This window comes from Periplaneta americana, chromosome 1 (assembly GCF_040183065.1).
Source record: "Periplaneta americana isolate PAMFEO1 chromosome 1, P.americana_PAMFEO1_priV1, whole genome shotgun sequence".
NCBI lineage: Eukaryota > Metazoa > Arthropoda > Insecta > Blattodea > Blattidae > Periplaneta > Periplaneta americana.
Genome location: NC_091117.1, coordinates 12234671 through 12250747, shown reverse-complemented (window position 1 = coordinate 12250747; position 16077 = coordinate 12234671). Strand labels below are relative to the sequence as shown.

The 16077-nt window shown below is 34.1% G+C and overlaps 1 protein-coding gene across 1 annotated transcript in view; it reads left to right on the top strand.

Annotated features, from left to right (window-relative positions):
• LOC138707426 (uncharacterized) overlaps window positions 1-16077 on the top strand; it is a 516816-nt gene that overhangs the window by 406454 nt on the left and 94285 nt on the right. Inside the window, exons 3-5 of the mRNA XM_069836872.1 lie at window positions 4536-4589; window positions 4671-4733; window positions 12141-12282. Of these exons, the coding sequence (XP_069692973.1) occupies window positions 4536-4589; window positions 4671-4733; window positions 12141-12282 (259 nt within the window). The remainder of the gene's footprint in view (window positions 1-4535; window positions 4590-4670; window positions 4734-12140; window positions 12283-16077) is intronic.

The window sequence follows — 16077 nt, the reverse complement described above, 5'->3', positions numbered from 1 at the left end:
TTATTTGGATATATTTTAATGTTAAATGTGATGAAAATAAATTATTTGTAACAGTTATTAAATGCACAACACAGTCTGAGCATAATTGACGACGATATAATTCATTTTTTAAATTTTCCGTAGCGTAGTTCCAAACACGAGGGTTGCCAACAATGATTACGTGAATATGCTGTTGGTTATCATATAAGTACATATAGATAGCTTTATTGATATTGTTCACAAAAGTACAAAACTTAATAATTTAACAAAAGTTCTATATACAAATGTAGTTCTACATAATAAATATACAATTTCCTAAACTAATTAATCTATCGCAAATGACAATAATTTATTGGTTCAAACTTGCACTTACGTCTTGTTTTAGTGCATGTTTAAACCAATCGTGATAATCCTTAAGACTTTAAACCTTAATTATTTGCTCCTTTTCAAAAATCTAATTGTTATATTTAGGTCTTATTTTACATAATAATTTATTATTCCAATTAGATGATCAGATGTCGACATACTGTAAGTCATGAACCTGAAATAGCTGAATCGGTACATTCCATATGTAGGTTAATCTTTCTTTCTTACAATATTTTCATGTCAGCGGAAACGTTTGCGTAACTTCTACGAAGACTACCGCATGCCTGCTAAAAACAAGCTTGACAAATTGCTTACATAATCAACCTCAATTTAGTTTCATCATTATGTCGCATGTACTCATTATCGATTCATTTCTGTTATGATTTCTATTATGATCTAATAAATTTATTATAATTGCATTCTTATTGAAATTAAAATATATTAGTTAACCAATTTATAAAGTCAAATTTTCTTCTGAACTTTTACTAATTAATATAACTATCGGAATACCTTAATAACTACCTTAGTTCTCTATTTTCAATTTTTTTTATTACTTTAAAAAACCTTGACGTAATTCTATCTTATTTTTATCATATAAGTATATAGGCGTTTTTAAATAATAATAATAATAATAATAATAATAGCTTTATAGTAAAAATAATGCAAATTTCTGAATACTAGTTAGGACAGAGAAGCAAATAATAGATAAGTAAGGTTTCGCATGAGTTTCTTAATAATACGAACATAACCACAAAATGTATATTGAGAAGTCAACACGGAGATGGAAACCTGCAGCATGACTGCGGCTGCAGAAGTAGCGCCTTGTGTGTGAACAGACTCGCAACCTCCAGTTGCAACTTTTGCTGCACTCGGGTTGCGCAGCACGAAAAGTAGTGTGCAGCGCTCTACTTTTGGCTTACGTGTGAACACGACACGCAACTTTTGCAGCTGCAGTACAAAAGTTGCGCAGCAAAAGTAGCGACGTGTGACCGTACCTTTACACACTTATTGCACTTCTTCTCCTGGCGTTTCTTCGAGCGCACGTACAATATAATTCTTGCGAATGCTGTAAATGTCGGAATTAATTTAAACGGAGACGTCAATGAAGTGTAATATCATTCTGAACTTCCTTTGTATCTACAATAGCGTTATGAAATTTGTATGTGATGCATGTAACATGTGTAGAATATAGTATGATAATTTTCATGAAAATTGAAGAAGTATGTTGTGCAAGATGGCTTAAAGGATTTTATCTCGAAAGTTTTTTGAGGTAGGCTACTACAAATACCTCTGACATATTTCTAACTTTTACGTAGAAATAGAGGAAAATGTTCGTGTACATCATCGTGTACGACATGCTTTGGCGACATCGTTAAAAACTTTAAATTGGGAAATTCATGAGGAAGTACATTGTGTATCATCAGATGGTTCTTTTAGACGGGCAGACATTATTGCTATCAACGGACGCCTTGTTCTTGACCCTACTATCCGTTTCGAAAGAAACCTAAATCAGGCCACCGAAGTTGATATTGAGAAGAAGTCCATATATGAACCTTGTCTGCCGTATCTTTCTCAAAGTACAACGTCCCTCTTAAACAATGGCCTGTCATTGGTTTGCTGTTTGGCAGTAGAGGTTCAATCACAAAATTCACATGGAATTATCTTAAGGAACTTCACATTCCTTTTGATTATGTAATGTCTATTCTTATAAATATTATCAAGGATTCTCTTCAAGTATTACATCATCATCTCTATTTCAATTAATCAACTTATATTTGCCTTCAACAATTAACTTTCTTTTTTCTTTAATGTATCACATCACATTATTATACATGTTTATTGTATTCAGGACCCTTGTGGTCACTCAAAATTCTTTGAGCTGATGTCTATAATTTAGAAATTTGTTTAACTGTTTCATCTGCTGCAATTCACCTGAAATAATAGGTTCTCAAAAAAAATTTTTTATCACTCAATTAGGTAAGAAACCCCTTTATACTTGTCGTTCAGTAAAGCAAATGGTAGTGATAAAAGAGAGACAAAAGGTTATGTTTTACACAGACCACGCACATTTGATATTTAGAGTTTACGAGTTATTATTTTTTTATATTCCAGCGTTCTTCCTCTTTTAATAGACAAAAGGCTGAGTCTTGAGTCCTTCGACGTAGCGAAAACCGTCGTTTAACACGCCATAACTCGGAAACCGGTAAAGATTTTGAGTAGCAATAACTTTTAAAAGTAATTTCCATTCTTTTTCAATATTTCTCTCACTTTGACCTACCATCTCACGTGGAAAACAAAAAAGTTTACCGCTTACCAACTTTTGAAGGTGTAAATGTCTATTTTGAACAGATCACTTCGAAGAGATAGTAAAGTGATAATAAGTATAATAAATTGGGGTGGAGTAGCATCATTTGTACTTAATCCATTAATTTTATTACACAGAAGGTTAATAAAAATTTGTCTGACCAAAAATATGGATTACCCAACAAATTTAATTTATACGGTTTTTAAAGTATTAACTATTGAAGAAATTTACAAATATAGTTTACTAACTTACTACCACAGAAATCAAATAAAACATAAATCTAATCGACATGAATATCGTACTCGAAGAAAAAAGTCTACTTTCCCATTATTTGAACCTAAATGTCATATAAGTGCAGCTCTTAAACATGGTGCTAGTTTCGGCCCAAGACTTTATAATAAAATTACAAACCATTTTCTAAATTTGAAATATTTTAAAATTGAAGCTTTTAAAAAAGAAATTTGTAAAATTATCCATGATATGTAATATTAACAAGTGTATTTTTTTACCTTTTATTTCTGTCGACTATATTCATGTTTTTATTGAATATCACTGGCTTCTGTCTGATTGTCAATTTATATTAAATGTGTATTTTTCTCTCTTTTTCTCTTTCTTCTTTATTCTTGCTCTTGTGTTGTATTTATTGGTTTGATTTAAGTTACTTACTGTATTTAGTAAACTGTCTTTCTAATTTTATGTTATATTATTGACTAAGACCACACCGTACACGAGCCTGGCTGTTACGGTAGTGGCTAGAAACATTTTTGTTTTACAAATTTAATTTGTACTCACTAGCTAGCTAGTTAAATAAATAAAAATAAAATAAAGTTACTATTTTTTCTCTCTGTTTCCAAATAAAGATTTTAATTTCAAATTTTTTTCTATGCTTTCCTCAGACATTCAGGTATCTATCATAAAAATTACAGCACGATTGATTGAATGTGTGATAAATGTTTAACGCAACGGGAAACTGATTTCTCCCTCTTTCTGGCTCCGGTATCGCCGTCTCTCTCTCACACGAGACGTTACTCTCTCGCACAAGTCATCTATATTACAACGCCTCAGCAATCTTCGATTGATTCTCCTCATATTCAAGAGATTTGCTGCGGATAATAGGGCATTTATCCGAGCGAAACCTATTTCCTGGCGAACTAATTTTATAATTAGGCACAAAAATCTGACCGAACACCCCACAGAAAGAAATCATACGTACGTGACTACTGGGTGTTCAGTTCAAAGTATGTCATGGCTCGCTGTATGCCGTCACTTGGCTAGTCGATGAGCCTAGAAAATTCAATCTTCCTACACTTCCGCAGAGGTGTATTACTTATCAGCCAGAGAATTTGCCTAGCAAGTACGGCGTTCATTCAGAAAAGTAGGCCTACTTACCGATACGTACGGTAACGCCGGTAGTGGCAGGAATGTGAATTGTTTCGAAACATGTACTGAGGTGAGTTTTTTTTCTTACTGTCGGGATATGGGGAGAGGGTTAAGACGATTACTTACGTATTTGTTGACATTGACTTCGACGGTCAACATAGACACAGAGCATGTGATTTGTATTGTGGAATGTTGCCGTACGCAACCGATGATAACAAATACCTTGCGTACGACTTGGCCGCGCAAAACACAGTTCGAAAGAGGTTATGGTAGCACACAGACCGCCATCTGTTGCTACGACGTTCAAGTTATACCGTACACGTTCTCAAGTTCAGATTGAAGAACGCCTTAAATAATAGGCAACTTCTCTAACATATAAGCTGAAACTCGCTTCAAATCGCTGACTCATCAACAGTGACGTCATGACACACTTTGAAATGAACATCCAGTTTGTAATAAGAACTAAACAGAAATATATACATGCTTGACCGTCTGTCTGTTTCAGGGGTATGAGGGCTCCCTCCTCAAAGTGACGAGCAAGAATGGGAAGACAGCATCGGTAAGTGGAAGTCTCGCTTGAATCTATCTCTGGTATACAGAAGGCCTATATGTTTTGTAACACGTCGCTCTTTTATTTCAGCCCGTGGGCTTTGTAACCTTCAACACGCGGGCGGGAGCTGAGGCAGCTAAGCAGGACTTGCAGGTGCGTGCCCCCCAACCCCACAGCGCATGCCCACACGAGTATCTGAGGGACCCAATTCCCCTCCCACTAGGTCCCACATCTTAGACATAGCAATACTCAAAACTCCTTAATTCTCTCAATTTTTTTCAGATCTTCGTATAACAGATAATTTCAAAATTAAGAATATCACATGAAGTAATTTAAAAACAGACAAAAATTAATATAAACGCAATGTTGCCAGAATGTGCGAAAACACTTTCGGCTGCGTTTTTCCTGTTTCATATCGTCAGATCAATTGTTTCAGTAGATTCCTTCAGTATTCTACAAAAATAAAATTATACATTTTTGCTCTTAAAAGTTGTAACGCTGAAACACGTTGTTGCCAAAATGTGTAATATTGTTATATAATTTCCCTTCCTTGTTAACAAAGAGATATTTTCAAGGGGAAAAAAAACCTTTGTGTTTTTGCGTAAAATCCCGAAAAAAAAATATTTTTATATTAAGTAACATTAAAGCCATTAGGCTCAAATACAGTGTTGCCAGAACGTGCAACAATATAGTATTGTAAAAGTATATTGTTGTCTTGACCACAATACATTCTCAAGGAAGACGTCTCCTTTTCTATATTAATTTTACTTTTAAATTAAATTTTTTAATGTGTGAAGCTAAAACACAGTGTTGCCAAATCGTGCAGTAACACTATCTATATATTTTTCCCTCCTGAGTATTTAAACGCAAACGTCCCTTGTCTTCATTAAAAATTAAATGAAATGTTTTTGTATGTAGTAACTTAAAACAGAGAACCAAAGAAGAATTTATTTTTGTCAATATCTTTGTCCTATATCTTGTAAATTTCAATATGTTTTCTGTGCAGAGGCTTCTTTGTTTAGAGAACTAATGTCAAATGAGTATTTTTTTTGCTTTCACGTTAATTATTGTCTTTTTTTTTTAATACGATACTGGAAAGCAAGTTTCTAATAGCTTCCAGTTACAAGTATCACTAGACTTATCCACATCCTGTTTACTCAGGTTATATCATATTCTAACGCAAATACATTAGCTATTGTTAATTTCAATAACATCAAAAATTTATCTGAGGCCGAAAATTAATTACTGAAATCTGCAATGGCTTCACTGTTCCGTACAGTCAGGATTCTCAAGCAAGATACCTGTTTTGTTCCTAATACAAGGTAACATGAGTTCTTCTAGATTTTTACATAATGTAACTTCTTTTAAAAGTTGAGAATAAAGTGCAGTGTTGCCAAAACTAGCAATGGCATTTCCATACCATAGCATCAACTATGTTACATTCTCAATATAGACGCCTCTTTATTTAATAAAATAATGTAAAATGAGTATTATATATTTTTACATTGAGTACCTCTTAAACAGTCTATGAGACTCAAACACAGTGTTGTCAAAACGTGCAAAAACAAGTGCCACTGCATTGAGATAGTTCAATGTGTTCTCAAAGCAGACACCTCTTTGTTTGTGAAGTAAGACCAAGAGAGATTTTCTGTACTTTTTAAGCTCGAGGTCTCTTGTTTTTATCTAACATTTTAAATTTTCTCCGTAGATGTTGATGTGGGAGTCGAGACGCCTGCGCCCCACAGGGGTGGAGACTTTTACATTACCCCAAATGTTCCTTCCTTACACTCCCCCGCCACTTTGCTCAAGTGTTCCGCCATGGTGCTCTAGATGTTGTTAATATTTCTGAGCGGAACACATCCTGACATCTTGACAGCATGGTCATGTTAACGCTTGCCCATGCTACAAGTTGTTTCGCCCCCCCCCCCCGACCCCTGTACAGTTATTTGCTTCCCAGCCTGTAGTTCCAGTAACTGGAGTTACTTGCATGGATATACTATTATTATTATTATTATTATTATTATTATTATTATTATTATTATATAAACCATATCACGAACACGGTTTTCAGCACTGTTTCACTGGCACAACTTGAAATAGATCTAAAAGAAACCCACACTACAGAGAAAACGCAATACACATTACATTCACAACATGGCGCTGTTGAAATTTTGGAGTCACAGTGGTTTAGCCGTGGTAATACCTTTCTCAAACACATTCAGTGACCAGATATAAAAGTCTGTTCTTTCTTAGTTTCAGAAACGTTTTGTTTTCGTCCTTATCACTAGAAGTGTAACTTTCATGTCTTTCTTTCTTTCTTTTTTTCTTCCTTTCTGTTTTTCTTTTGATAGTCTTCAGTATTTTTTATTGTTGTAACTATCTCATTACGTTAATGCCTCTAACAACACTCCACTTCCATATTCTGACGACGCCATCTACATAAATGTTGAACATAATAGTTCATAATAAACAATCTTGTCTTACTCCTTTAATTAGTACAGTCCACACCTGTGGAGTAACGGTCAGCGCGTCTGGCCGCGAAGCCAGGTGCCCGGGTTCGAATCCCGGTCGGGGCAAGTTACCTGTTTGAGGTTTTTTCCGAAGTTTTCCCTCAACCCAATATGAGCAAATGCTGGGTAACTTTCGGTGCTGGACCACGGACTCATTTCACCGGCATTATCGCCTTCATATCATTCAGACGCTAAATAACCTAGATGTTGATACAGCGTCGTAAAATAACCCAATAAGATAAAATTTAATTAGTACAGAATACAGTCCCGCAGAGCCGAGTTTGTTAGCACAAAACAAGAGATAAGCTGAGTCCAGCCTAGCTAGGTAGGCTACATGCAACTCTCTCCGAAGTTGAATAAACCAGTCTAAAGTTGCTTGTTTCACGATCTAATTTTTCTTCCAATTCAATACTTCACAACTAAATTTGTCAAAGATTACTCAGTATATTGAAAAAAAGTTTGTCAAAGATTGTTTCATATTACTAAGGATTTGACAAGATTTTAAAACTTGTGCTTCAAGTTCATAAATATGTAAATTATTTGAAGAACTAGGCTATATAAAACAATATTTGTATTACTCAACTGTACGGTATCCTGAAACGAAGAATATTACGATAGCATATTGTTTTAAAACAAAACACTTACGATTAGTATTGCCTAGGTTACAGGTTAGAATCTCCTTTATAAAAAAATACATGTATTTTACGTAACTCCAGATCTCTGCCTTGCAGTTTCCTTATACGTATTATTTTTCTTCATTTTATTGTGGTACTCCACAGAATCTACGGCATACAGGCATGGGTTTAATTCATATAATTTGATTAACGCTTAAATTCCTACTTCTCTAGACCTATGCTAGATGTCATTTTTTTATTGTGTGTGTTCTTGACGCCATAATATTTTGAAATTACGTTAGCTGATTTCTTCAAAGGCTTGTTCAAGACAATCAAATACTTTTGTCCACACCTGTGGAGTAACGGTCAGCGCCGTGAAACCAGGTGGCCCGGGTTCGAATCCCGGTCGGGGCAAGTTATCTGGTTGAGATTTTTTCCAGGGTTTTCTTTCAACTCAATACGAGCAAATGCTGGGCAACTTTCGGTGCTAGACCCCGGCCTCATTTCACCTGTGGAGTAACGGTCAGCGCGTCTGGCCGCGAAACCAGGTGGCCCGGGTTCGAATCCTGGTCGGGGCAAGTTACCTGGTTGAGCTTTTTTTCCGGAGTTTTCCCTCAAACCAATACGAGCAAATGCTGGGTAACTTTCGGTGCTGGACCCCGGACTCATTTCACCGGCATTATCACCTTCATTTCACTCAGACGCTAAATAACCTAGATGTTGATACAGCGTCGTAAAATAACCCAATAATAAAAAAAAAATACATTTCACCGGCATTATCACCTTCATATCATTCAGACGCTAAATAACCTAGATGTTGATACAGCGTCGTAAAATAACCCAATAAAAATTAAAAAAAAATAAAATACTTTTAAAGTATTGTAAGAGGTTTAACAAGTCCTGAAAGTTCTTGTGAAGCGAAAATTGTATCGTATACAAGCTGCTAAAATCTCGTATTCGAATTCATTGTTCAGTACAGACGCCTTATTATCATTTCTTTTTTCTAATGTACTTTTTATGTAACTTGGTTTTTGTCTTCCGTAAAGAAATTTTAACTATCGTCATGCAACACGAGAGATCCTTTTTGAAAACTGAAACAGTAATAAATAAATTATATTCTTTGTGGCAGATGAAATAGGTATTCCATAATTCTTTATTAAACAGTGTTCAAAAATATGTATCATTATTATCTCCTCTGACACAAAGTAGGTGTTTGATCTACGAAAATACATAATAAATACAAATAAGTACTTTTTTTTTCCAATTTAAAATTCGGAAATTATCTTTTGAATTCAGACCGAGATGGGTTGTTCGGTAGTCTTTCGTTTACTCTACTTTCGACTGGCTAAAAGCAATGTCTGTCTTGTCATGAAAGAGTAATGGAACGGAGAAAAATTCTCTCCGGCGCCGGGATTTGAACCCGGGTTTTCAGCTCTACGTGCTGATGCTTTATCCACTAAGCCACGCCGGATACAACCCCGACGCCGGTTAGAATCGTCTCAGATTAAGCTCCATCTCTTGGGTTCCCTCTAGTGGCCGCCCTTTGCACTACGTCATAGATGTCTATGAACGCAGGACCGAAGTCCATACATGTGTAGAGGTGCACTCGAATGAGTGACTGGTTGACCGGGATCCGACGGTATAGGCGCCGTCTTAAATCACAAAGTGATTTATTACGCATATCATATATATTTTTATGTACCGAAGTACATATGATATTTCCATGCAGATATTCTGCGTCATCATATGATGAAAGAGTAATGGAACGGAGAAAAATTCTCTCCGGCGCCGGGATTTGAACCCGGGTTTTCAGCTCTACGTGCTGATGCTTTATCCACTAAGCCACGCCGGAGAGAATTTTTCTCCGTTCCATTACTCTTTCATCATATGATGACGCAGAATATCTGCATGGAAATATCATATGTACTTCGGTACATCAAAATATATATAAAATATATATATATATAATATATAAAAAAATATATAATATATATAAATGTCTGTCTTATTTCACTTTACTTCTCTAATGAATTGAGGAAAAACAAATTAAATTTGTTATCAGAGGTAAATGCACTAGAAAGAAACTCGCAGACAAAATCTTAGTACTCTGATAGATTTTAATGCGTAGGGGTTTAACTCTATGCCTGTAGTTATATACTGAATGGCTTTGAAAAAAGTGAATAGCTTTTTACCGCTGTGACTCGATGGATTGATTTAAAGTGTGGTAATTCTTTTTCTTGATTAGTACATTAAAAAGTTACTAAATAATGCAGTAAATCCGTTCCCAAAAGTGCATAAAGACCTAGCAGTTACACTTATAAACAAATTAATATGTTTAAAAATATTACCATATTTCAATTCTAGTAACAGATTTTTCGAATTGTTACTGATTTTATTAATGTGCTGGATTTTCATAAACAGACACAAAAACACACACAGACACATCTAGAAAATTAACTTCACGGTCTGCAAATTTTGTAACGTTTTCTTCGAAAATTAATTCTTAATAAATTCTTTCAAGTTTAGGGTTTAAAATGCAAAAACTAACATAAAACAGTAAGGAAGTGAATCCTTTATCCAGCATACCAACTTTAATTAACATAATTTGAATGTCAGTTTTAATATATTAGGGAGTACTATAGGTGAAAAACTTTCCAAATATGTGTTTAATGTATTCCGGAGAGAATAGGGCCTACATTTAAAATTATACAGATGTGTCATTTATCATTAGGACTTCCAAATTGTTTAATTCAATATAACTTATTATTTCAAGATATTATTACAAAACAAATTAAAGATGTGAAAAAACACACACACACAGAAAATACAAAATAATGCACAAACATATTTTAAAAGTGTTCGTCTACTCTTTGAAAGCATATTTATTCAAAATTGTTCGACTTTTCCTATTTGAGAATGAATATGTAAACAGTTTACACTGAGAATTCTTAACTCTCTCAATAAAATCAGAAATACATTAACCTTTTTTTTTTCTGAAGATATATTTAATAATTATTTTCTAAACATTAGCGTATGAAAAATTATGTCCAAGTTAAGTAATAGATTTCACTGATCATAAGTATATGCATATTTAATGTAATATTTTTAAGCTGTAATATTTAATATGACATTTTTTAAATTGTTATATATCAAAGAGTGTGTGCAGATTCTTCACTCTAAAAATTCGTAGGTCTATGTGTCACAAGTCGGAAGGATGCGCAAATATTTTTTTAATGTATTTAATGTTATATTTATGTAGTGTATAAAAATTTATACAAATTACTTAAGCTAATAATTCCCGAGAATCATAAATCAGGACTATATGCTGTTTTTTTTTTCTGAAGGATGTGTAATATTTTCAAAAGTTTTCATGTATCAGAAACTATGTGCAAATTATTTTCCCTTATCATTATTAAATTGAAACAGAAGCAAGGAACTTGTAAATAACACCTCTTACACACATAACATTAAGTGAGATGAATGCGTCGTTAAGACACGAACTCTGACAGTCAAACACACATACTGTAATATTGTATAAATTGTGCTGTGTGAAAATTTCAGCTAACGTTAATAATTCACGGGAATGAGAAATCAGAATTACTTGCATTATTTTTCTGAAGGATGTGTAATATTTACAAAAGTTTTCATTTATTAGAAACTGTGCAAATTATTTTCCCCGATATTCTACATCGAAACACAAGAAACTCGTAAATGAACACCTCTTACACATACATAACGTGAAGTGAGATGAATGCGCGGTTAAGACACGAACTCTGAAAAACAACACACACACACACACACACACTCACTAACACAGATCCAGTCTTCTTGGTCTATTCTTTACACATGATACTTGCACACTTCTTCCAGTAATTGGACTGAGCACAGGAACAGAAAAAAAAGGATATAAGAGAAAAGAGTCAAACACACATACTGTAATATTGTATAAATTGTGCTGTGTGAAAATTTCAGCTAACGTTAATAATTCACGGGAATCAGAATTACTTGCATTATTTTTCTGAAGGATGTGTAATATTTACAGAAGTTTTCATGTATCAGAAACTGTGCAAATTAATTTTCCCCGATATTCTACATCGATATACAAGAAACTCGTAAATGACACCTCTTACACACACATAACGTGAAGTGAGATGAATGCGCGGTTAAGACACGAACTCTGGCAAACACACATGTCTACACACATACACAGACCCAGTCTTCTTGGTCTATTCTTTACACATGACACTTGCACACTTCTTCCAGTAATTGGACTGAGCACAGGAACAGAAAAAAAAGGATATAAGAGAAAAGAGTTTTATATAGCTGAAAAAAAGATTTTTGTACTTATTTTTGTTGTTGTTTTATTAAGTATCCATTTTTTCTCTCTCTTTCCCCCACCCCTTTTTCTTTTTTTTCCACGGCCAATTTTTTTGCAGCAGGGCGTCAGGTTCGACCCCGACATGCCCCAAACGATCCGTCTGGAGTTTGCCAAAAGTAACACGAAGGTTAGCAAGCCCAAGCAGCAAGCTGCTAGCGCCGCCACAGCTCACCCATCTCTCATGCACCCACTCACAGGACGTAAGTACAACAGAGCTTCACATACCTTCCTAGCGACCGCCTGCGTCACGGGGGTGGGCCACCCCGAGCGTCTACAAGCCTTCTGTGCACTCTTCCAAGAGCATCCCACCCACCCCCGTGACGCCGGGCTCAAGTAGCACTTTGCACCCCTCACCGATAAGTTTGTCCTAAATTTGCCAGTGCCACGGACTGCTTAGTTCGGTTTTATTGGACTGAAATCCTCTTATAAATGACAAACCTTTAGTAGTGCTGCTATCTTCAACTTGTTATAAATTTAAAACTAATTGTTAATATGTAAATAAAATCTAATAAGGACGTTAACTAATACAAATTTCGGTAGTGCTGCCATCTCCATTTTAATAATAAATTCATTGTTGACATATAAATATCATTATACAGAGTGATTCACGAAAATTGTGCCAAACTCTAGGATATGATTTCTGACATCATTATGATAATAAAAAGTTCATATAAACTAGAGTTTAACAACGATCGAGAAAGAAAGACTAACAGCGCCCGCAAAGCCGAAAACCCGCTCGACAACACTGCCTACGTCGATGACTGCTTGTGAGTGAATCAAGCGAACGTTCAAGACATCGGGAATGGTCAACTCTCGAACGTCAAGCAGCCTTGTTTATACCAGACTGAACTTTTATCTGTTTTAGCAATTGTCATATATGTATAAACAATCATTTCTACCTCTCAGTGTATAATAATCCGTTCCCCAATATTTATTTAGCCTAATTACTAGGCCCTTATTAAAAGGTTAGGATGTTTTTCTTATGTTTGAGATTGTGTACAATCTCAAGTAAAAAATATATTAGGACTTTATTTAAGTTATGTTTTAAGTTTCTTAAAAATGTAAATTTATTTGAGAATTTTTTTCTATTTATGACCCCGTAGGTAATATCTAATAATTGAACCAGAACATTTTGATAACTATGATACTGTTTTGTTTTATCTTTTTGTAGTTGTAACATAATGTATTTAATTTTCAGAGTTCAAACTAATGAAATAACACTTTACAACCCTAATTCGTATCTCAATAAGGTCTTTAGACTAATAAATATAATTTTACATATAAAACATTATAGCATTGAGCAAGGTCATTATATGATATATATATATATATATATATATATATATATAAGAGTTCCATCAATTATACATGATACAACATACACCCTTTCTTTTTGTATCAATTAAATATCTCTAATGTTATTTATTTCAATGATGTATGTTATTCAAAGTTACGAAATCTTTCCACGCCGACCAAACGCTATTTCGAGAATGACGAGCGAGACTCGAAGCGCACGAGAATGACGAGACGAGACTCGAAAGACAAATGCAGCGAACACAGCGAGCGAGAGCGGCAGTTAGTTTTGTTCATCTCTAATATAAACATATGTCATATTTAAAATTTAGTTACACCCTCTTGAATGTTAAACATAAACGTGAACGTTATTAAGGTTTAAGCATTCAAATTATTTACAAGAATGGTACTGAGTGTATTATAAATTCATTAAATAACATTCACATTAAACTCATCTGAAAAATCTATAATTAAACTCTGTTTCCAAAGACCCCACCTTCTGCAGCAATACGTGAAGTCGCCCGAATGTGAACTGCGCGCGCCGCATTCACTAACTTCCCTTGTTCGGATGCTAGGTAGATACGTTGTGCCGGTATTGCCTAATCTCTAACCCTGACCCAGATGTCACGAGACTTTGTATCGCTGTTGTCATCTGTACTGTAACATATACAGCTCCAGATGACCAAAGAGAGAGAGAGAAAGGAGTTCACAAGGATGTGTGTTATGGAAGGAAGAACCGTGACTTTATCCAAAACTATTCAAATAAAAATGTTGTTTTATTTAACGATGCTCGCAACTGCAGAGGTTATATCAGCGTCGCCGAATGTGCCGGAATTTTGTCCCGCAGGAGATCTTTTACATGCCAGTAAATATACTGACATGAGCCTGTCGCATTTAAGCACACTTAAATGCCATCGACCTGGCCCGGGATCGAACCCGCAACCCTGGGTATAGAAGGCTAGCGCTATACCAACTCGCCAACCAGGTCGACAAAAAAACTATTCAAAATCGGACAAATATATACATGAACTTTTTTCTTCATAATGATGTCAAGAATCATGTCCTATAATATGACACAATCTTCGTGAATCACTCTGTATGAAGACCTTCAGTAATAAATAGTTTGGTAGCATTATAATATTCAAATATTATTTTCAAATTTTCTCTCTCGACGTATAAATTAATAACGTCATATAAAATATAAAATTTAATTAGTGGCATGTAAGAATAATTTCATGACAATGTTTTTAGCAATAGGAAATTTGATAGTATTATCATCTTCATAAATTAGTTATAATAATTTCATGAGAACGTTAAGGCATGACTGAAAGTGCTGCTATCATAATATTTTGTCTGTAAGTTAAAATTGCATTATTGATATCTAAATGTGAATTTATGAGAGCTTTTAAGGTTTATTTTAGCCAAGATGAGAGATTACGCAAAGAAATCTCCCCCTGTTATTCTTCACAAAATTATATGGCTAGCTCCAATGAGCATCACCAGATTATAAACAAGAAAATGTTTCTTATTGAAATATTCTATTTAAATATGCATGCAGAAATACGATAAAGAGAATGAGCTTTTGTCACAACAAACCTGTCAGAAACAATACTTCTATTACAACAGACTACGCGAAACCATGGGTTATATTTTGAATTCATAAATTGAAAAAGGAACTGTTATTCCGAATAACATTCACGTCTCTTCAAACACAAAAATAAATAAAAATGTAACAGATTCATCGAATGCCTATAACTGTACGAAACGATTATGTTGTTCGTGATTGTTATTGTGATCATAAAAGTTTGATATTTCTTTTCATTTCTATCTTCATACTCCCCGCATTTAAGTTTAACAAGGCGGAGCCTTCTCGTTAACTACTTCATAATCGCTTCCTCATTTCAGGAGGCCTAGTCTGCAGACAACAATGCAATTGATAGTCGAAACGATTCACACATCAATATGACGCCAGTGAGTTGTTTGGAATTCTAATGAATAATAACAATATTATTATTAATATTATTGTTATTATTATTATTATTATTATTATTATTATTACTGACATATTATGTCATTACAGATAATTGGATTCATTTTGAAATTAATACCTCAGTTAAGTAGTTTAGAATAAATTATTAGATTCCTGGCTTCATACTCCACGCATTTATTAATCTCTCGCATTTGTGTACGAATAATAAGATTTATTAAATTAAAATTGAATATTTCGTTAAGCGTTTATATATTTTACTGTGCACTGGGCTGTAAAAGAAATGCCGATACGAAATTATATCGTTTTCCGAGGACTTTAGCAAACATGGCGAGGTGGAAAGCTATTTTCCCGAGATTAGTTTTTAAAAAAACATGTAAATACGATTTTTATAACATGTTCATGTTATTATTTAACATGAATTGATTTTAAATTCTTCGTATACTTTTGTTTTACAACAATAACAAAGAATATTACACGAAAATAGTGAAACTGCAGTTTATATGGTATTCCACAGCCTTTCTTATTTTTCATGAATACTGTCATTGTTACAATTGATATATACGGCCAGTTACGTGTCATATTGTATTAACAAAAAAAAATGTCAACTATATTATAAACGTAAAATTTATAGTTTAGTCTATTTATAGTTTATTGAAGACATACACGAACAAGCTAAATGATGTAATGATAACAGAGCAATAATAGAGTTTAT